The 23331-nt window shown below is 40.1% G+C and overlaps 1 protein-coding gene across 2 annotated transcripts; it reads right to left on the bottom strand.

Annotated features, from left to right (window-relative positions):
• Window positions 1-10271: 10271 nt before the first annotated feature.
• Window positions 10272-22774, bottom strand: tent4a (terminal nucleotidyltransferase 4A). 2 transcript variants are annotated; one of them, XM_026301182.1, is made up of 13 exons: window positions 21767-22774; window positions 19042-19165; window positions 17843-17889; window positions 17621-17741; window positions 16466-16573; window positions 15329-15457; window positions 14926-15139; window positions 12853-12979; window positions 12663-12766; window positions 12257-12420; window positions 11605-11763; window positions 11294-11467; window positions 10272-10698 (listed from the first exon to the last, which is right to left on the bottom strand). In XM_026301182.1, the coding sequence occupies exons 1-13, from the start codon at window positions 22567-22569 to the stop codon at window positions 10540-10542; spliced, it is 2433 nt and encodes an 810-aa protein (XP_026156967.1). In that variant the 5' UTR covers window positions 22570-22774; the 3' UTR covers window positions 10272-10539. The 2 variants fall into 2 exon arrangements, with proteins under 2 accessions (XP_026156967.1, XP_026156968.1); XM_026301183.1 differs by having other exon boundaries at window positions 11414-11467.
• Between the last annotated feature and the right edge of the window lie 557 nt (window positions 22775-23331).

The raw sequence follows: 23331 nt of genomic DNA, 5'->3' as shown, positions 1-23331 counted from the left end.
AGTGAACCTTCGGCCCAGTCTGAGGTCCTGAGCACTCTGGAAGAGGTTTTCTTCCAGGATATCTCTGTACTTGGCCGCATTCATCTTTCCTTCAATTGCAACCAGTCGTCCTGTTCTGTTTGCTTGTGATAACATAAACACTTATTCAACTGTGATGTTAGTTTGGTTGTGGAAGTATTTTTAAAGTCCTATGAATTCAGCAGTTCTTTCTAATATTTTATGAGCACCAGGGAGTCACAAACATAATGTGACCCAATGTCATACAACCTGCAAATCTACCTTCATTTTATGACTTGAAATACAATAATTTAACAAACATTTTAGTATGAAGTGTGTTGAACTAACATGGAGAAAACTATCTAACAAACAACCAGGAGCATGAATGTGAAGTGTTCACGTAAAGAAAATCCCAAAAACAAATAGCTTATACTCAAAGATGTGCTGTGTTGATAGATGCTACAGATTCAGGACAGACATTTGAATGCATCATTCCAGGTAAAGAACCGATGACATGATGTTATTATTGGCTTGAGTCCATTTATGTGTACGGTTCAGGGTCATGGTATTAATTGAAACACCTTCATTAATGTGATCATGTACAGCTGCATTTTGTCTCCAAAGACATTGTACACACAAAATGCAAAACCTACAAAGAGAAGTGTAAAAGTGTTTACATAAAGGTCAGAAGTAAATTATTATCACAGGACAAACCCCAGTTGAGTTTCTAAAGCGTGCTTTGGTAATGTTAGCATGTCAGTGTCAGTTTTCATCATCTTTCAGTGACTTTTTATTATTATCTCCTGTTAACAGGAGGCAGCATTTGTTGTATTGTAAGACTGTATGTGGAGTTTTCCTGTGGGGTAGTTAGTTCAATATAAAGTAAAAATATTAGGCACAGTTACCAAAATAAAGTTACTTACATGTCTGAGACATTTCTCCTGCTCTTCATCACAGGTCAAGAACTCAGTCCACTCCAACGGACTCACGTGGACTACCCAGACGTTAATGTGTCCCACTGACAAGTGGCCTTAAGCTGAATCACTTCAGCTATGACCAAACTACTTGCTGCTTTAATAGCCTGACATGATAAATATTATAGCTGGCTTAGTGCTAGATAACAACTCACCTGTCTGCGCCTCCACCTGGTCAGAACGTGGCTAATGAGCTCTGATGGCTGGGGAACCACCATGAACACTGAGCCCACACCCTCCACAACATACTCAGCTACACAATGCGAGTTTATAGTAACCTACAGTTAGCTATGTGGGGATTTGGGTAAAATCTCATGTGTAGTAGTGCTGTATTTGGAAACATGTTAATAAATAGTTGTCTACTTACACATCTCAGCTAAAACTCAGCAAAAGTAGCATTTGTGTGAAATCTTTTTTCTGCCCACATGGGCCATTATTAGTCTCTAAATTCTTAAATAAATATCCAGGTTTAAAACAACATGTTTCATTCATTACATCATTCATTTTAATTACATAATGTAAAGTATACCCTATAGGCAATGTCTTGCACTCTGTGTCATCTAACTTCAGTTTTAAAATGACATATCACGGCTTGGTGAGCAGCAGTGGCAAGATCTCAAGCTCTCAGGGTCGGTAACCTCCTGAAACTAAAGCAGGTCACTGCTGTAAGAGATCTGGAGCAGCACAAGGCCAAATATTTATTTTAGTAACAGGAAAAACTGCAGCAAGCCAGAAGGGATGACTGAGGCCAGGAGACACATATTGTAATGGCACAGATGCTGGGAGCTGTGTGACATGAAATGTGATGCATTTACAGTCAGTCAGTATTGTTCATTCTGCGTCTTGTGACTGTGTCTGTGTCATGTTGACAATTTTTGAGCCCACAGAGATGATGTGAACTTGTGTTTCACTGTCACATCTAATCCCCTTTCTGATGATAACAGAGACATTTGACAAACATGTTATGAAGTTTTAATCTACAGTATTTGGTGTCAGTTTTATCCCAGTGCATGTGTATATACAGTATATGTGTGTGTGTGTGTGTGTGTGTGTGTGTGTGTGTGTGTCTGCTCATATTGTCCCATATCATATGCTTCCTGCTTAGTTGCCCTGAATAAGTGTATGTAATGTAATCTAATTAGGTCTGCCATGGTGCAACAAACATAAGATTATTGAACTGAGCTGAGTTTCCCAGACACACACGCACACACACACACACACACACACACCCACACACACACACACACACACACACACACACACACACACACACACACACACACACACACGCACGCACACACACACACACCACATTCTAGGAGTGGATTTTTGTGTGTTTGTGTGTGTGTGTGTGTGTGTGTGTGTGTGTGTGTGAACGAGAGACAGCTTGAACTGTGAGCTGTTTGCTTTCGTTCAGCTCAATAAATGTTTTTTATGAGCCCTTGAGCACTGTTACTCAAATTAGGGGAATCCCAGCGTATAATAAACACAGTCAGACAGATGCACACACACCCACACACACTTCCCCAAGTGGCTGAAGCATTACTGTGGAACTAATGTGTGAAGTGTGACTTAGATTGCAAAGGGACAAGGAGGGAAGGAAAACTTAAAGAAACAACCCCAAGTTGACATCAAACACACACACAAATAGATGAATTTTTGGAAAGTGTGTATGGGAGACACAGACTGCTGCAGATAATATACTCTATATATGTGTGTTTTTACTCTTATTAAATCACATCTGATCCATTGTCTATGTGTGTCCCATATGCTATAAATGAGATATGCTATATAAGTGCTTATAATCCTCACATTAGAGCAGGTATGGTTGTACTGACCACCTGCTACCCTCTCTCCATGCACACACACACACACACACACACACACACACTGAGCACTAAAGACGCTGACAGAATGAGAGCACATTGAGGAAGAGTGGCCTTAACACACTAATTCTGCATCAACACCCTCCCACATACAGACAGAGGCACAGTGTCAGGATGGAAGACGATGCAACACAAGCAGATGGAGCGAGGACAACGGAGCTGCCTTGATGTGCTGAGGGGAATGCTGCAGCCACAGTATGAGATGAGCATACATAAGCCCCCTTATAAAAATGATAAATAACAGAAATGTTACAATTCATGTTTTAATACCACTTTATGTCACAATATGAGACATTACTGAAAAATGTTGGTTTATATTACAAATTAAAGTAAAAGAGTAAAACTTTTGACATATGGTTTTCTTTTTCGTTGTGTTTCCACATTTTACTTTGGCAGTAATGTTATAAATGCAGAGTCTAAGTTCTTTATTACAAGCAGCCCATTAGACGTTACATTTGTCATATTATACATTATTCATTCAAATATACTATTTGGTCCAGCTTTAACTTCCAGTATTTTTATATGAACAGTCTTTAACTTTGTACTTATGAATACTGATTATTAGCAGCTTTACTGAGATGAGTGGAATATCTGTTGATATTCAACTTATTGTAATTGCATTCACTTCTATAAAATATTGTAACTTGTAAAAAGTTTTAAAAAACCTGTGGATATTCATCACATAATGGTTGGAATGCCTGATGTCTTTTTTTTTTTTCATTTTGCCACCGAATGACCAAATGTTTCAGCCTCTAAAAACAAAGAATGGATGTCAAGGGATCTATTTTTAGATGTGGCCATTTGGTCATTGTCCTAATCTAAAACTCTTGATTACAGTGACGAGTTGTATTTACAGATTATAAACTGGGAGAAAAACATTGGAGCCTGAGGTGCATAGCGTCATAAATGCTTTGTGGCTCAGCTTAAGGGCCTTTGTAGGCTCAGCTATTGCTCATGTGCCTGTTATTGTGCAGTTTTAATGAAATATGCAATACATTTCCTCTGTGTTTAAGAATCTTTTTTTGGCTTGTCTTGGGTAATCAAATGAATAATTAGGATGCATGAGGCTGGCAGGCCTGCTGAGAGAAATCTGCAGCCTGTCACTTTTTTTTAAAACAAAGAGCAGCGGGAGCCCAGGAAGAACACAGCAAATTACAATTGAATTCTAGCAGAGTTTCCTGTGTGTGTTGCTGTTTTAAGGACACAGTCATACACCCACCAGGACTGTCAGAAATCATTGTATACTGGATCTTATTTGTACCTGCTAGGTGTCACACATCGCATGTCACTCGTGGGAAATCAACAGTGATGTCTGATGGAGTCACTGAAGCACTCATGCATAAACAGGCCTGCTCCTCTATATCCTATAAAGCATCTGATGAGGTCAAGTGCTGAAATAATTAAGAAGGCTGAAAAGCATCTTGTGAATACTGAATTATTGATAAAACTGAATGTGATAACTACAGTACAACTGATTATGTGCTAGAAATAAAGCAGATTTCCTGCCTTGATGAGCGAAAAGTGGGCTTCATCACTTAATTGGGTCTCTCTTAACTCAGCAGTGATTAAAACACAGTTAGATGACCTAGATAAGTAGAAATCAAGGTGGGAAATAGAGAGGGAGAGAGAACTATCACCCATCCTGAGAACTGCTGATTCCTTATTTAGATGATCACTGTGGGATTCATTAAGTCTGACATGCAATGTTTTTCTCAATCAAACCTAATGATTTAAACAACACTGTATTCGATCCCTGGACAAAAACATGTCATTTAAGCGATAGTAAAGTATCTGAGAACTGACCAAATGGTAACCTAATCAGGCTTTTAATTGCACTTGATTACTATTGTTCGGGGAACTCTGAAATGGCTTGTTAAAATGTTGCTTGTCTATGTTTTCTTCAGCAGAAAAAACTTGAGAAGTGGATGATCATGAAGTTTCAAGACTCCCTGGAGGACTGCAGCTTCACAACATCACCATTAGTACCATTAGGTGATCTCTCTGCAGGAAAACTGTAAATACAATTGTAAATTCATGTTTTATTATCTACACACCCATTTTTCTAAATCTGTCCTGAAGGGAATCAATGACTAAAATAAGAAACAATCTAAGACACGTCCTGAAAATCATGACATTTCATCTTTGTCTTGGTGCCACTTGCTGCCATATGGCGTATGAGATTAGCCACCTGTGTTATGCATTAACATGCCATGCAAATATGTTAATATTTGAAGTGCTAGCCCCTAATATGAGAATCAGGACATGAGCTGACTCGTGACAGGAAAGAAGCATATACTACATTTGTGTTCTGAGTATTAAAAATTAAATATGTGTTTCTTTTGAAATCATAGCTTTATGTTTTCTAAAGTTTATTCAAGCTCCAGGCCTTTGTTAACATACATTACTTGACTTTTCCCCACATGGGGGCAGCAGAAACATGGCATTTTTCTAATCTGAGGTTTAATGCCAAATGTGAAAACAGCAAAGTGTGGCTTATTTATACATGATCACAGATCATTAACATTTATTTTCGAATTGTGTTTCTGGCTCTTCAGCAAATGTAAGTCCAATATTCACTCTTTCAGCTCTGTTTATAGCTTCTATATTCTACTATATTCACAAATATGCACTTTCTGCTGTTGAATGACTGATACAAAGAATAATTACTTAACGAGAACTTTAATATACTTATTTTTGACATAGTAAAATTGTGCAGTATTCTGACCAAAAGTCAATATAATTATGTCCCCTCTAATAACCAGTGTCTTACATTAATAACTTACATTATGATCAGAGAGGAAACGTCTCATGTGACTATACTCTCCCTTCTCAGCTTTTTCTAAGTGTAACCAAGTGTGGATGAAGCTAATCCCTGAGTTATACTCGTCCAGTCAGCCGTGCATGAAGCCTTTCCACTCAAAGTGATTTAATTCCACGCTGAAGAGTGACTGCATGTCTGGGTCAAGCCAACAATCTGGGCTGATTCCTCTCCAGTTTAGTTATTGTGGACAGTTTTATCTGTCACTATTTCAATATGGTGGCAGTATAACATACAGTAGATGAGCTCTATGCTGTTGCTAAGGTTATTATTGGGGGCATTTGTTGCCTTAAGAGGACATAGACTCTTCTGAGATGCCCTGGATTCTTATCTTTTTCATTCCTGCTCTATGTTGCTCTGAACACTAATGTCTAATGTCCAATGCTTTACAGTTTCTACTTTGTGGTCACTTTGGCCTCCTTCAACTTCAAAGCTTTAAGTCTAATCTTTTTAAGATTCTTCTGTACTCCAGCCTAATTTAAGAGGTTGTCCTATTTTTTTTTTGGTTGTAAATCTTTGTAAAATTGTTTTTCTACAAGTGATAAGAATGGAAAAAAAACAAACAATATAACATTAAACAAACAAAAAACAAACAAAGCTGATGGGGAATAAGTCCTGTGTTTTGCTCAACCATCGTTACCGTTTATGTCTTCTTTGATTTATAAATTAACCACTTTCACAGTCCTTCTCAAAATGCTCTCCTTTCATTTTTAATCAATAAATAAGCTTCTCCATTGTCATGATGTCATTGATGATGCCCATCCATTGTTTCAAACTTAGTGCCTCAGGCTTAAGCCAGTTCATGGTAATTGCATTTTTCCCTGCATCAAGGAGAATTTTGGTCAAATATTGATTCTTTCATATATCCTAAATATAGTACAAGGCAAGATCCAGGAAAAAAAAAAAAAAACAGCACATAGTTCTCCTAATTTTACATAAACATGCAGTGCATGGGCTCCATCTAGTGTTGATGAGAAGAACTACAGGTTGACTAAGGAAAGCCACAAGTCCCTTGATTTCAGACTAATGACAAATAGGAATCTTTGTAGCAATATTTTGAAATATATACTTTTTAACATAATATAATATACATATATAGTTGCTCTATGTTATGGGCCCAATATTTTGCAGTTTTCCTCAGCTCTACAGTGTTTTAGTTTGATTTTAGGGCTCCCACCTTTATTGATTGTTTCACACTGTTGGTTCGAGACACAGCAGGCAGTGGTTTTCAGCAAATAAAGCTCTGCTAAACCCACTGTACACTCCGTGCCCACCACCAACATACAGGAGCATTCAGCAGATATTCTCCACAGGAGTTGCTGGAGACCTACAGAGCCTGTGTTCAACTTGCATTTGTAAAAAAGCCAGAAACATGACTTCATATGCCAACGTTCCTGTGTCTGCGTAAACCATACATAAGGAATTGACTGCTAACAGTGTCACCATAACAACTTCATGAAAGAGAAAAGTTTTTTGTCACCTTTTTGTACTGCCCCCATGTGGACAAAAAGGAATTAATGTCACTTTATGTACCCATATAAGCTCAGCAAAAAATAAACATACATTGACTGGCAGTTTTAAAATGTTTATTAAAAAATAAAATACAAAAAAAAATATATTTACATAAAAATATCAGAAACAAACCAAAAATACAACAAAAACTTGAGCAGTGGTTCCCTCTGGCCACAGGTAGCTGGGTGTCCATTACGAGGGCCACTGCTCATGTGAATAAGCCAGGACAATAGGGGCTGCCACCTTTCTCTGAACAGCAGCCCACAGTTTAAAATCCCACACTGTCTTCCAATGGGGGTAATATTACATTGCACCTACATGTACATGTGTACACCAAAACCTCAGTGGTCCAAATCACTGTCCTTGCTCCTACCTCCACTCACTTTTACACCATTTTCAAGAAGTGAAGGCAATGTGGCAGAGGAGGACTGATACCTTTAACTTTCCATCACTGCCCAATGCGACAAAGTGGGGAGGGAAAAGTAAGAAGTGACAGCCAGCTATATTGGACGCAGTGAGATTTTAATCCATGCAGACCTTCTAACATACTACATGTCAGTTTTTGCTGTGAAGATGCAAGCAACTCTAACCCGGTCAACAACCTTCTATCACCAATTTCATTTTCAGCCTCTGATCAACACTGGTTCTAATCTCTAAATGCAGATGTGGCTATCAGTGATGCAATTTCAAAGAGTTAAACAGGTCTACCAACTACATCTACCTTGTTGTCCAATGTATATTGGGCTAGAATTGCATGTTACTGAGCATTTCATGCACCACTGCGATCACCTCCCTACAGATAGAAATAATTATTTGGATAATAATTACCCATAGAGGATAACAGGGTGAAAGAATGTGATAGTAAGGTTGGGCACATGTCTGAAACACTTCTCCCCTTTCTGGGAGTCTGGGGCGTCCATAATGATGCTTTTTGGACACATCATTAAAAGGTCAATGGTACATTTCTAGCTGGAGGTGATGATTAGCTCATAATCTGCTCTGTGAGCCATCGGTCAAATCAGAAACCCTCTATCTGAGACTGAACTGATGCCAGGTGTGGTTTTGACTGATGGATCAAAGTTGGCATGGTTTAAGAAAACAAAAAGACAAAGCATGTAACAGTACTGAACAGAGTCTCAATAAAAGGTAAAGAATTGTTTCTGGACACTTTGGACCACTCTGAAGTGCACCTGCAGAGTGCAAGTCGCTCTCTGGGTGCACATGCTAATCAAATGCCAGGTGTCTGATTAAAAACCTGTGGTTCAAGTCATGAGTCTCAAAACACACATTTCACTATGTCACACACTACACAGACCCATACCCAACCATTGACACTAACATCCCCCGTTCCTTACATTTGACTGATGTAAAAAACTAGACTTTGAAACGTATCAGGACCTTCATACAAATACAAGGGGGTCACATGAGTTGGATTGAGAGTGTGACAGTAGTGAGTAACATTACTCCAGTCCAACCAGCAGTGTTTGCCATTGGAAAATAATCTCAAACGGAAAAGACGAGAGTTGACACAATAATTAGATTCATCCACTTGCATAGTAATAAACACTAGTGCGTGTAGTGTTCTGGGCGAGTCACAGCCTTTGACAGTTCTATCTGCAAGTGTGTGTTTGTGTGACACTGTGCTCACGGAAAAACAACACACTCCAAGTAAACAGAAAGAAAGGCATTGCAAACAATTAGCGGAAGTACCTGGCAATCAAATATACACAAGATTCCCCAATGGAATCAAAATATAATTCCCTTTTGCTAGGGTCCTTGGTTCAGGAAGACCCCCCCCCGACCTCCCTCCTTCCTTCCTTCTCCTTTGTCCATGACCACAAAGGATAAACCCTTATCGCTGAGCATCTTAGTGCTGGTCTGCACTGATTTACAGCTGTTTGCAAGAGTTGACCTCAGCCCTGGGATCAGATTTCCACAACTACATCCCTCCAAAACAGAGAGTAAGTATCTGAGGAATTCTCTGAACAGAAGTCAGTGGCTTTCTGCCCTGTTACCCTAGTCTTGATCTTTAAATTCAAGTCAGATAAGCTATCGCTTTTCTAGGCTCTAACCCATATGTAACATGTCATAAAAAGAGATGAGCACAAAAAGGAAGCATATATGTTTAACAGAATGGGCTCTCTCAGGTTAAAATCCTGCACACTCTGGAAGCTTTTTTTTGTTTTTTGTTTTTTTTTTGTCTTTTTTTTGGGGGGTTTTATTTTTTTACTAAATTGGCTCCAGTGGAGAGAAAGATGGCCAATAGAAAACTAGCAGGCCACTGCCAGCCTTCACCTGACTGAAATATGGCAACAGCACAGTCCCATAAGGACAAACACACATACTGAGGCATATGCATACACACAGACTGTAGGTCTCTACCTGCTCAGGAGCTACCTCTTTTTAGGCCAAAACAGAAGTTACACCCTCTGCCTGTGTTTCTCAGGATATCCTATGGTTCATACCTCTACTTCACTCCAAAATGCCTTAGACTAACTGGACTGAGGAACATAACCTTCAAGAGGAATTTCATGTTAACCTTGCCCATTTTCTTAAGACACATGAAGTAAAACACCAGGAATATCAGGATAACAGGGCGATATCCCTTTCTGGTCTTTTTGTCAATGCAAACAATGCAAGTAAAGAGGGGAGAGAAGAGGATGGGGGGGGGGGGGGGGGGGGGGGGGCTTTTTACCTGGGGTCCATCTCACACACACACACACACACACACACACATACAGAAATGCCTATTGATGAACACACACACACACACGCACACGCACACGCACACACGCTGCCTGGGGAAAGGTTTCGTAAACAAAATTTAAACTCTACAAAAATAAAATAACTGTATAAAAATGCCTTTACATATAGACACAAAAATTAAATAACCATTTACTTTTGTCCCAAAAAGAAAAATGACATTATTGCACAAAATGAAAACTGTTTGTCATAAATGTGTGAACCATTAAAGAAAAAAAAAAAAAAAAAAAAAGGTAACACTGAACCTCAGGCAGGGGACAAGATAAGCTTCAATGACCATGTCCCGAGCCCCCCCCCCCATGAAAAAAAAAAACTTAGGGGGGAAGAAAAAAAAAAAAGATTAGAGGTGATAAAGATGATGAAAACAATAAGTAACATAATACTGCAAGCAAAGGTCATGCAAAAATGTATAGAGACAGTAGGGAGAAGACGCAGAGCTGAGGGCTGTTGTTCCATGTCGCGGCAACCCCAGAATGAAAACTGCTGGTCTCTGGTCCTCTGTCCATCCTCCTTCGAGATGAACGAAGAGCCGCACTTTGCAGCCAGTGAGGAAGAGAGGGAGGAAAAGTTGGCGGAAGAGGAGTGGTTTCTATCTGCTGAGGCTAACCGGTAGGCTGTCCCTCTTTCTGCGTCGCCAAGTGTTGCGGTGATACTGTGTGTGCATATGAGTGTGTCCGCGGTTTGCCAGAACAGGGTTGTTAACCATTGGCGGGTTGTGGAAGCCCTTCACGTTGAACTTGGCTCCGTTCTGATGAAAGGAGGAGAGAAAAGACAGTGAGAAATATAAACATTCTGATTACTGTACCGATGATGTACCAAAAAAGAAAATAATATTTGCTCAATTCATTTTCATAACTTATGGGATCGATAACATCTGCCATAACAACTGTACAAAAATATGTTATTGCATCAATCTTATCATGCTCTGTAGAAAGGCCATAACCAAAATATCAAATTATTCCTTTAATAAAGCCGTAGGCACTAGGAACTACAAATTGAATGGAAGCGTCAAGCATCAGGCCTCTGTTTTTTTGGCTGTTTAAATTTCTTATAATGACAAGTACACACCAGAGACACACCAGATGCTGGAACACCAGGCCGCAGAGTAGCAGCAATAGTGTTATCTTTTACTAGTCACTCACAGATTACTGATGGACATTCATCAGACAACTGGTCTGACGAAAGAGATAAGTGAGTGTGTGTGAGACAAATCAGACACTTGACAGAGAATTCAAAAGAGAAATGCACAGTATGAGATGGAAAGAGCATGAACCTGTGTGTGTGTGTGTGTCTCTGAGAGACAACTTTGCCTTGACAGTGTATTTGTTGCATCCGGCGCCTACCTTGTGTGTGTGGCTGGAGTGGGGGCTGGGCGGAGGCTGGGGGCTGGAAGGGGCAGGGGCATGAGCATGGGCTGGGGGGGGCATGTGGAAGAAGGGGGGGAGCCCGGTGTCTATACACACCTGTCTGCCAGGTATGGAGTGCATTGCTAGACCACCGGGCAGTGAGACGTGAGTCTGGAGGATAGAAAGGATAATTAATAACAGTTAAGTTTTGCACTTTAATTCCAAATGTTACACTAAATCATTTTCCCGTTCCTACATCCATACATGATCTAAGCAAATGTCATCTGCTGCCAGTGCTGCGGGCCTACCTGTGAGCCTGGAGGCATGAGCAGATGGTGTGCTCCGATGCTGGGTTTACCGGTGCCCATGTTGAGAGCCGGTGGCAAAGGGAGGCCCAGAGGTGGGAAGGACGGGTATGGAGGCAGGGCTGGTGGAGGGAGAGGACACGGTGGCGTTGAATCAGAGTCCTGGCAGATCACACAAAGAGGAAGGGATTATGAGTAGCGTGAAGTATGTCACTTATAGTATGTTTGTGTGCTGCTGTCAGCTGGATTAGAGCGAATAAAGTAGGATATGCAGTTTCATCAGGTGGGTGGCAGCATTATACAATTTTGTAGGATTTCAATTGCATAATTGCAAGAAACTGATGTTGTGCCATAAACATATCTTTTATTGAAGGAAAATAGACAGGTCTGCTGCAATTTACCAGCTTGTTATGGTAGTTTTCATACCACCAAGTGCCAACTGCATTTCATGCTGTCTGCAAACTGTATTATGAAGTACAGAGGAGGTTAACAAAGGAGCTGTTAACTTGAGCGGGCCTTTGCTATGTGAGAATTTCCTTGACAGATACTGTACAGTTCTATCTGTTCTTTCGAGTGTAAATCTACAGAACCCGCATCAAGTGCTTTTACAGTGTGCCTGACTGCTCTTTCTTCATGAGCGTATGTGCTTTCTCACATTGTCTGATCCAGACAGTGAGGAGACGGAGGAGGCTGAAGACTGTTGAGGGCTGGAAATGGACATGGGGGAGTCCGCACTGTGGGGCGATACAGAGTCCCTCTGCTGCTCCTCTGACCCGACACATGGCTCCTGCTCCGACCCTGGCTCCTTGGGAGGTGAAACTAAAACAAAACAAAACAGAACACCACCAACAAAAAAACAAACAAACAAACAAACAAACAAACAAAAAAAAAAAACAAGAGTTAAGGACAAATGTTCTTTTACAAGGTTTCTCAAAGGATTTGAATATTTTTACAAGTGGTTTACAAAATCTTGTTTAAAGGAGGAGGTTTTTTATGATGAGAAAAAAAGCTGGCAATTCCTGCTTATTAAAGACTCTATAGTTAAGTGTGAAGAATCATACCTCTGTTGTCTGTTCGTGCCAGATCCCTGCCCCCCCACTTCTTAATGATCCATTCCCTGTAGCCGATTACCTCCTGGGTCAACCTGATTATCCTGCCCAATGTGCTGCAGGAAGTAGAGACGAGGGTTTGATCAGAACACCGGTTTAATCAAGGATATCTTCAGTACTGTTGAATGGACTGAATACTAACCTTTCACAGTCTTTGTTGGGATACGACCGTGCAAGCGGTGATACAGCATGACTCAGGACAGTATAGGCATAGTCAAACACCTGCTTGACATGCATGGCACCATAGGAACCCCTCCCTACGTCATTACCTACATGGCAGCAGAACAAACAGCAGTTATGAATGAAATTCAACCCTATTTATTGTATCACAATTGTTTCACTTTCCCTAAGTTTGACATTACCTCTAACATTACTGGTTGCTATTACTTGCTAATACATGGTATATATTGACAACATCAAACCCTAAGGTCTTAACCCTCTATGGCATATATTTTTAACTTTTGTCAAAAAAAAAAAAAAAAAAAAAAAAAAAAAAAAAAGACCATCCTTTTACTTCAGAACGGCACTCAGATCATATTTGAGTGATTATTTAATTCACCTTTGACCCCGGGTTTCTATTTTTTTTGTTGCCACATTGTAAAATCAAGTTATAAAAATATCAAGAAATGTTGTGATTTTCAAAATAAAATATATTTTGAAAATAATAACTTTTCTCCATAGATTTTATTATTGTCACATATTAGAATTAGACTTGAAACGTTAGTCAACACATTTACAAAAAAGTCCAGCAACTAATTATTTGATAACTGACATGAATTAGTGCACCTCAATCTTCAAAGGCTATGTGCAATGTATTTGGTTGCTTTCTCTTTTTGCATGCCGTTTTTGTATTTGGTTGCATTTTCTTTTTATGCACCATATCTGTATATGTGATTGTGACTGTATAATTGACAGTTTTGCTTGAAAATTATGTTGAAACAGTAAATGAAAATTGTTGCCAATTAATTTTCAATCAATCAACTATATGAATAATCCATTAATTGTTTTGATTCTAATGAATTGATTTTGGCTGTAGCTTTTGTATCCAGATCCCTGGAAGCTTATTAGGGTTAATTATTCACATTACTATTAACAGTTACCTTCTTCATTAGGTCCCTTCTAGTTTCGCTGTTTCACAAACCTGTGACAGGATGCCATTCTTCCTCACTGTTCACTGAATCTGTTCCCTCAAGTTCACGGTCCTCACTATCGCAAGGTGTATCTCTAACCTCCCTAGTGGGTACATTAACCACAGATGGTTCTGGTGTCCACTGTCAGCGAATGTGTGTGCACATATTGGGGGAAACACTGGTAAGTCCATCACTTAGCACCAATCTACCTGTTACAACAGGAAAAGATGCCTAACTGCACAATATTACCCCGGAGCAATAAAAGGAAAGCAACATATTTTCTTAAATTAAAATGAAAATATTCATTTGCAATTATTATTCTTGAATTGTTCATACACATGCCAATAATTTTTTTATTTCTGTGCTATCTATAATTATAGGGAGAAAAAGAGATTAAACTTCCTCCCATCTGTACAAACCATGCAGCCAGATGGCCTCACTTCCTAAAAGGATCTGATTGGATTGGCTATAGACTATAATGCATTTACAAGTGTTAAAAAAAGAAAAAAAAAGAAAACTGGGAAAGAGGGGATCTGGTCTGCCTCAGGGCAAAGCTGTACAGCAGAGGGATATGTTGCTGCTACTGAAAAAATTGTATCACATCTGAAGACCAAAATCTTGCATACTGTATGAAGTGAGTACCCTAAAACCTCCATGTGAAATTGTTTACTGTGTAAAAGTATTCTCAGTCTGAACAGAAAAAAAAAAAAAAAAAAGATACAAAACCAATGCAATTCATTGTGCCTACTACTGCTGCGCATCATTGTGCCATTCTCAATACGTCCTCCGGATGGTGCCAAACTATGACCCTAATATGGTAATTTTTTTATTAGGACAAGACAATAATAATAATAGACTTTTAAAAGAATTATTTGTCTTACATTTCTACAAAACCTTTGAATTGCCCCCCTCCAGGTAGCATTTAAACCATAAATTTGGGAGCACAAATATTAAACAATTGCCTAACTGACTGCAAAATAATAAAGCGAGTTTCTTTTCCTATGGATTCCAGAGGTTTTAAATATTTATCTGAGCTGGTTATTATTTAAATAGAAATATTCTTATATTAAGCCAGGAAAACATACCTGGAAGCAGTGGGTCCTCTATACAGAGCATGGATGGCCTGTATCCATTTGTCATGGCCTTCATGATCTCCTCTTTGGGTATGTATGCACCTCCATTTTTGATGCGAATCCCTGTTTTCAAGTAGTTGAAATGGCGGCCGTACAACTCAAAGAACTCGATCAATAGACCGCCCAAGTTCTCATTAGGGTTTCTGGCATCAATACGAGGATGGAGCTAAAGAGAAAGAACAAGGAGACCAGATTATTATCCATTCTATCTTTGCACTATATTTCATTGTATAATATTATTTTACTTCATTGTGGATCATATTTGTTAGATTATCAAATGCACCTTCAAAAGAAAATGTACTAGGACTGCCTTCCGGTCTTATACTTTATGGTAAGTATCTATATGTTACTGTACCTGTAGGAAGCTGATGACCATGAGGATGAGGCTGTAAGAGCTGATGCCCCCAGTGAAGACTTCGTTTAGATCTCTCTGCAGCAGAAACTGCTTCAGTACAAAGATCAGGTAAGGCAGCACTGGATACTTCTGAAAGTAGAGAGCAGAGACAATGAATTTTGAATATGTTCATTTTCCATTTGAAAAGACAGCATACTCTCCAGGCAGTAAGTGTGCACATATCTGTGCCAGTGGACCAGCAGGGCTTGTTTGACTTTTCAAATATGCTTTTAAGAGGTTAGAGTGAGACTGGGGAGTATGCTGCTCCAACTGGCTTCATGGGATCCTGACATATGAGATTTAACTTTGATTGCAATGGAGCCTGTCACTCACACATAAACCATGGCAACCTGCACTGGATTAACTTATTGTGGTCATCAGCAGCATCCTTTCAAGCTGTGGCATGTATTCTCAGAGAATCAGAATAGCCAAATCCCGACAACTTGCTGGAACATCAGCACCTGGAATTCCTCTCATGGATTAACTATCACAACCATGACTAAAGCAGGCACAGATCCACCTTCAACAGGAATTCTGTCTGAGCCACAGGGTGAAATTTACCTCTGCTGAGTAGATCTGGCAACATGATGTTCAGCCACACACACAGACCCAGTATGAGTTGAGTGGAGATTACATTGAGTGCGGCTGCTGGGGTCCGATCCAGCTTCACTTTGGAAATGAGATGAGCCAGTAGAAGTTTGGAGTGAAATCTAATGCTTTAAACTTCTGGTTTGCCTGATTCAGAGGGATTTTCCAAAGTTCTGTATTTAGACACTGACATAAAATGGTAATTATGTGACTCCGCTGGTGGTTTTTATTTAAACATGGCTACTTGACTGTTTCCTGCTCTCTTCCTCAGTCTCGATGTATTGCTAGTAATATGCAATGTGGCCAGTTTTAATGGATTTCATGTCTGGGAAGAGTAAATTTACAGTTCTTACCAAATTTTAAAATGCAGAAGAAATATCTACAAATGATTTGTGTGTGACGTATGTTGTATTCTGGTCTAGTTGAAAAACTAAAATATCAAAATAACACATGTATCTTTAACTGGTGGATGCTGACAGCAATATCTCTAAGGCACAAGGTTTATCTCACCTTAACGTAGTCTTTAATGAAACTTGCTGCCTTGACTCCAGTCTCCACATTGAAACTGATGTCCACTTTCACCTCAGTCTCCTGATCTGTCAGCTTGATGATTGGCACCTGAAAGATGATAAAGAAACATGTTATTTGCAGACACAAATCATTATTAAAAAAACACCCAAAGTAAAAAAGACCATCTGTCCCAACTGATAGCCTTTTAGAAGGAATAACTAATCCAAAAATGAAAATTCAGCCATTAACTACTTATTATCATATCAGTTGAAACAGCATCGACGCTTGCAATGGTGGGGTTTGCATGGTCATGTGCAAACCCCACAAGAGGCCCATGTATGCTACTGAGTTACTGTTCCCAAAACTAACACTGTGACATTGCAGCTATAAACACTTGAGCCAACGTGGGTGGGTACATGACACTGAGCTGCAGAATAATGGCTCCCATTTGACCCAGTGAAGGAAACTTAAAACAAGAAGGATGCTTATCAGTGACCTGGGCTGAATAGATGATGACAGATTTTTATTTTGGGGGAACTAGAGCTGGCAAAGTATGAACATTAGTTCAGTATTCACATAAATAGCAATCTGTATATTTACTGTTAATCACAAAAAGACCATAACGACCACTACAACTGGCAAAATGTGCCACCCATCATGCAAACAGATGGAGGACACTAATTGAGTCTCATAGATTAGTGCATTTCTTCTTTTCCCCTCATCTCTGCACAGAGATAACACAATGAATGAGCCAAGGCTTTATACTTCTAACTGACCATTTGATGTCCAGTAGAACTTTTCTAGGAATGCAAAAAGTACTGCCAATTTCTGGTTCGACTGGGTTTATTCCAATTCACTTGCTGGTTTCTCCATTCACTGCTGCAATATTTTATTACTTCTGGTGAACAAGAAAACCATTAAGAAGTCTGAAATTAACTGTCAAACGATTCTATTACACACATCATTAATCATTGCATTAGAGCACATGGAATAAGCAAGCACTATTTTATTCAAACCTCTGCTGCATTTGATGGGTATTTGTTGTTGCAAAGACAGTCTGGCTTTATTTAAGGGACATAATATCAGCACAGCATGACATATGTTTGCAACGGCTGAAAGGGTTGAGAAATATGGCCTGGATGCCACTGTACTCACTGTAGCCTTGTCCAGCACTTTGATGGAGAAAGGTTCGGCCACGTTGTGTTTGCGAAGAGCTTGTTCTAGCTCTTGCAAAGGAGGGCGATCCCATTTCCCAAACACCACCAGGTCAATATCACTACAGAGAGGAAAAAAAATAAGATAAAAATAATCTGGCCAGCAAAAGAAAAAAAAAAAAGCATGAAGTGTTCATTAACAGTTTTCTTTAAAATAGCTTGCCTTGTTGGAAGATAGAGTCCGGTACTAAAGCTGCCAAATATTTGGACCTGGAAAACAATGTTGAAGAAACATGAAAACCGCCATCAAAACCACAATTGTCCAGCTGTTATACCTAGTCATTATATTCCTGCATAGACATAAGTGAATAAATGAGAGATAATGGGGGCAATTTAAAAAAAAGCAAACACAATACATCATAGCCTCTCATATCACTATTTAACTATAATGGGCTTGAAAACATGCTTTTGAACAGTCAGAATTCCTGTCACATACAACAGCTCATTTATGGTGATTCGTATCCAATTCAAATGTTTGCAAACTACCAGGAACGAGGTATTTCCGGGTTCCACTTCAGAGACGGTACATGCTGCCAAGTCGAGTATGCTGCCAAATTAAGTATACAATGGCTGGGAAAAAAAATGCCGTTTTGGGGCTGTAAGCAAAGACTCTCCAAAGGAAGCAGAGTGGAGTTCTTTCCCTTTTCCGTCTGATAAATACGACAAGGCAATAGCACAAAGACAGGCCAGGATTAATAGTTTGAAATGAAAAGGGAGGCTGGTACAAATCAGAGGCTTGATCCATTTACCTGACAATCTGGCTCACAGTGGACATGGAGAAGACTGGCAGCCAACAAATCACCGCTGTGCGTGTTTTACATGATTAAGTAACGAGAAGGGCATTACATCAACCCTACCTCGCTGCACTAGTAAACCAGCTGCAAGAGCCCCTCTCACTGTTTCTACACATAGCAAATGCAAATACCCAAAATGGACAACATAATTATAAAACACATTTACATTACATTTATAATAAAATTTCTTTATTTGGAGTCTCAACTCTGCTACGTCAAAACCTACTTCACAAAATAACATTAAGAAAAATAAAAACAAGATTAATACGCTTTGCGACTTCTGGCTCATTCATCTGAACACACGCAAGACTAGAGAACTTAAGATGAAATAAGTGCTTAGCTTGTATAAACACAACATCACCTTTAAAATAAAAGTGATGTTGAAACCTAGTATCTCAATGGTTTATGAACAATTTGAGATTACAGTTTGTAGACCAATAATTGCTCCTCCAAGAATGAGCCTGTGTGATTTAAGAGACTGCTGTCTAAGATATTAAGATCCTGAAAGAAGGAGTGAGGGAGTGGGAATAGGGATCTAAATAAACAGAGGCATCTGTGTGGGTCTTACATCTGCAGTGGGCCACAGCTCCTTGATGATCATCTCTATCCGGTTCACCACCTCCTTCCTCATAGCTGCTTCCTCTGGCCGAGGAGACATGAAGTTGTAGAAGTCCATCACCTCTTCGTGGAGTCTGGACGCAAAGAAAAGATGACAAAGGTTATTCTCACCACATTAACACTTACACACAGACTACAATGAAATCTTACATGAGAAAAGCAACTGTGCATGATGTAAAATTTGCCCTTTATGTTACACACAACGATATCTCATAAAATTGACATTCACACATACCAGGTTTCTTATGCATTAAAAGAGATAGAAGGAGAGAGAGAAAATAAATAAATAAAAATCCCTTTCCAGATGGCCCAAGATATGCTTCCTTCTTATCAGTGTTTGGGTTAACCCCCATTATGCCAGAACCAGGGAAGCAGAACAACAGCATATGTTACCGAGGATGTGACGTAGTTTCTGTTAACTCAGCTTCTACTTTGCTTTGGTTCTGTCAGACTACCAAAGGGGGAAAAAACAAGATATGTAGCAATACGCTGGATCAACCGGAATTGTGCCCGTTAAATAGATCAAGTATCAATTAGAATAAGTCTGTAAGTAAGTCTGACAACCAATTAAAATAAAATCACTCCTCCTGTGTAATTACTTAATTTTAAATAGCTTCAGACATGACTTACTTTTTTGCTCAGTTTTTTTTTAAATCCCAGTGAAATAAGTAGTACTTTTGCCAGTCAAAAATCAAATACACACTCAAGTGTGATGTTAGATTTTTTCAGGATCACAAATCACTTCATAAAAAGCACATTTTTCAACAAATACGAGAATTAGCACTGTGACTAAGTTCAAATGTAACCCTATTAACATTTGTGCCTGTATAAATAATAATAAATCTCTATACACAGAAATTGTCTCATCAGCAATCCCATGTCTTATTGATATTGCTGATATGGTTCTGTGTTTGGCAGCACAAGGGCACATATAATGTAAAGATTTCTGTCTAGCCAAATGCCTCAGAACAGTGGAACTCTGTTCAAACCCTGTGGCCATTCATTTTTCTAGGAATGCATGCCATGATGTCAGTGTGAAATACAGAGCAGGGAGACTGTCACAATCCATTACCAGAGGCCTGGAGGAAATGCAGTCAACCCATGTACCCCAGTCCTTCGTGAAAACTCTGCCAGCAAGCCAGTCGGGCCAGGGCGTAACCATGCCAATACTGCACCGCTGATAGAGCGCATAGTAGTTATTGTTGAGGCCCCCCGTAGCCAAAATAAAAAAAGCTACTACAACCATACTTGACAAACTAATTTAGAGTCTAACATCTCTTTTCAAAAACTTTACGAGCAAAATAAAAGTAATCAAAGTGTTCAGTGGTGCAGCCTACAGCCTCACTAACTTACAGTGCAATCAACGTTTTTACTGCCACACACAGTTTTCTATTAACCCAAACCAAATCTCTGATCATCACAACGCAGCAAAACTACACAATGTTTTTGCATTATCACTTTGGAGTGCAAAAATCCCCTCTATGTGGGACTTCAAAGGATGTCCCTGAAGGCAAACCACTGCAAGACTAGCAGTGCACATGCCAAAACATGCAGCACAAACACTCAGAGAAAAAGAATACATTATTCAGTCACTATTAGTGGGAGAAAACCTTGATGAACAAATTAAATTTGTAGTTAACTAACAAGTAAGATGTACTGAGAAACTTAACATCAAGCATATGGATCTGCTTTCATGACAAACAATGATTCGTTTTTACTGAAAAATCCCAGGTGGGTGCAACCAGCTATTACAAATATCACAAGTTCCTGCAACACATTTGGAACTTCTCTGGTCATTTATTTTCAAAGCAGGGCTCTGTCAAAACAAAATGACTATAATGCTAACAATATAAAATAATATTTTAGTCGCAACAAAGGCTTTCTAACCACTCATAGATAGCAAACAGCAAAAAGTGAGATTGAAATAAGAATAACAGCAGAAAAGCTGTACTCAAAAACGTTGATATTACTGCTTTGGTCCATTTTGTGGGTAGGACACATGAGCATGAAATGCCACCCCTGCCAATTACATTGACAGAGCTCAATAAAGATTGTCCTGGAAAAACAGAGGTGACTGTGACTGTAAACAGAAAAACTTGGGTGTAAAGGCCACACACAAAAGATAAAGACTGAACCTACTGATAAACAGTTATACTTTACTTTCTGAGGGGAAACTATTGAAACAGACACTATCAAAACAAGCCTCCTGTAGACGAACTCGGCTGCTTGCCCCCAAATTACCAAAAAAGTTAATTGGTAACGTTAGCGAGGCCAGTTGGCTAAAACACAGAAACATTTAACGTTATAGTTAGCTAATTTAGCTAAACTATGCCCAATTAACCAGGGAAGTTCATTAAAGTCTGTAAAGTTGCGGAGGGAAACCCGTTAGCAAGTGTTAGCCAAGTTAGCTACAGGCTAGCAAACGGACTACAAAAAAAAAAAAAAAAAAAAAAAAAACATATCCGGTCAAGCCCTGCTAAATAATTCACCCACAAGAAAAAACCCACTAAACTACGAGATAAAACTCGTATGTACTTTCCCATGTTGTGTATTTTCCAATCGTACATCAGATGTTTGTTGGACATTATAAACAGGACCCAACGTCTCTCGGCCACTAGGAGCTGTAGCGACAGACGTTAACCCCTAATCCACCGACCCAACCACCGGCTACTCACCCGAGGACCCCGGGACTGTACTTCCTCGTCTTCCAGGGCGTCCAGGTGCTCTGATAATTCCCATTAGTGCAGTTTGAAAGCAAGTAATTCATCCCATAAGTGCTCGCCTTGTTGTCACTTTTCCTTCGGCCTGGGTGGTGACTGTGTGTGTGGGTTACAGGTAACGCTGCACAGGGGTGAACCTGGTGGCGGGTCACGCAGATCTGCTGGGAGCTGAAAGCCGGGTGCTCCTGTGGGTGACGGTGGTGGTGGTGGTGGTGGTGGTAAATGTTGATATTGGTGTCCATGCTGTCGCTCAAGCTGAAGAACAGACTGGCACCCCCGACGTTTTTATTAATGTTGCCCGTGACATTTCCACTCATAGTCCTTCCGAGTGAGCAGATAGAAGGGGGACTGTCCGCCCCGGATTCCTGTGAGGAAGATGAGGAAGAGACAGATCCCGTTTTCTGAGGCAGGATCTTCCCGTCACCTGGCTCAGCCGTGTTCGCCGTGGTCAAAGAGTTGTGTAGGGTCCCGTTGGACAGCGCTATCCCCAGCGAGGACATCGCAGTGCCGTTCATGATGCTGTGATGGCTGCTGCTCACACTGGCTGTAACGGCACCGCTGCTGCAAATGCTCCTGCTCGATGCCACATTTTGTAAAACATCCAGCGCAGCGTAATTTACAGACTGGTTGTGGTTTTGATTGTGAAGCTGCTGCGCGGAGAGCGTCCGTACTCCCTGAGATGTCTTCCAGACGTGCATCCATAAGGCGTTCGCAGGTCCTTTCTGTTCGGGCTGAATCCAAGCTACCCTCGGATCCATTCAACTTCTCCTCTGGTAACCCCCCTACAAGTATCTAACTAACGCCAGCGAGTCCGTCGTGAATCTGCTCCGGTACCCGGGCCGTTCAAAGGTCGCTACGTTGTCCGGGGTTACGAAAAGAGAAATATTTAAACCGTAAACGGAATTAGGACCATTGATAAAGTGGCCCCTTCACACCGCTAGCTGGAAAAAATGCTAGCCGATTCCTGCGGGAATTCAATATGGCGTATTCTCTTCAAATCCAAGCGCATGCGCACCACGAGGGGTTTCTTAAACGATGCGCCCCCATCCGCCCACTCTTTCATCACTCCGGCCAGCTGATCAAAGAATAAACATTTGGATTTTTATTCGATAAATATTGAATTGAACAAAGAATAAAGTACACGGTACAACGTTAATAATGAATACGAGTCCTGGGGCCCTTGGCTCTTGAAACAGGGCCATAGGAGCTGTACAGTATTTCCGCCTCCCGGTCATCACCGCTGGGTGGGGGCACGGATGGGTGGGTTCATCGGGGATCCCCTATCAATATGGGTCCGAACAATGGCTGAATCCTGCAGGAATGACAGATAATGATAATAACCCAGCTTGAAATGCTGTCACGTATTTGAACTAAAATTAAAACAATGTTATATGGCTCTATACGTGCAAAGCTGCCCGGGGAGGGGGGGGTTCTGTCTTGACCTAGAAGTTTGTGCGCCTCTATTTAAAAAAAAAAAGGTCTGACAAGAAAGAGAAAAAGCCACTGCAAACATTTGGAAA

The sequence above is a fragment of the Mastacembelus armatus genome, chromosome 11 (assembly GCF_900324485.2).
Source record: "Mastacembelus armatus chromosome 11, fMasArm1.2, whole genome shotgun sequence".
NCBI lineage: Eukaryota > Metazoa > Chordata > Actinopteri > Synbranchiformes > Mastacembelidae > Mastacembelus > Mastacembelus armatus.
The sequence above is the reverse complement of the archived record's forward strand: the minus strand, read 5'-3'. Positions and strand labels throughout refer to the sequence as shown.

Bases quoted from the DNA above. Each gene is read 5' to 3' on its own strand.
- tent4a (XM_026301182.1), bottom strand. From the start codon at position 22,569: ATGGATCCGAGGGTAGCTTGGATTCAGCCCGAACAGAAAGGACCTGCG. The intron at 17,742-17,842 runs GCAAGCTATTTT...TCCTCTCTGTAG, and splicing joins GGACTCTATCTTCCAACAAG to TGATATTGACCTGGTGGTGT. The intron at 12,980-14,925 runs GTATGTTTTCCT...GCTGCCATGTAG, and splicing joins AGAGGACCCACTGCTTCCAG to GTAATGACGTAGGGAGGGGT.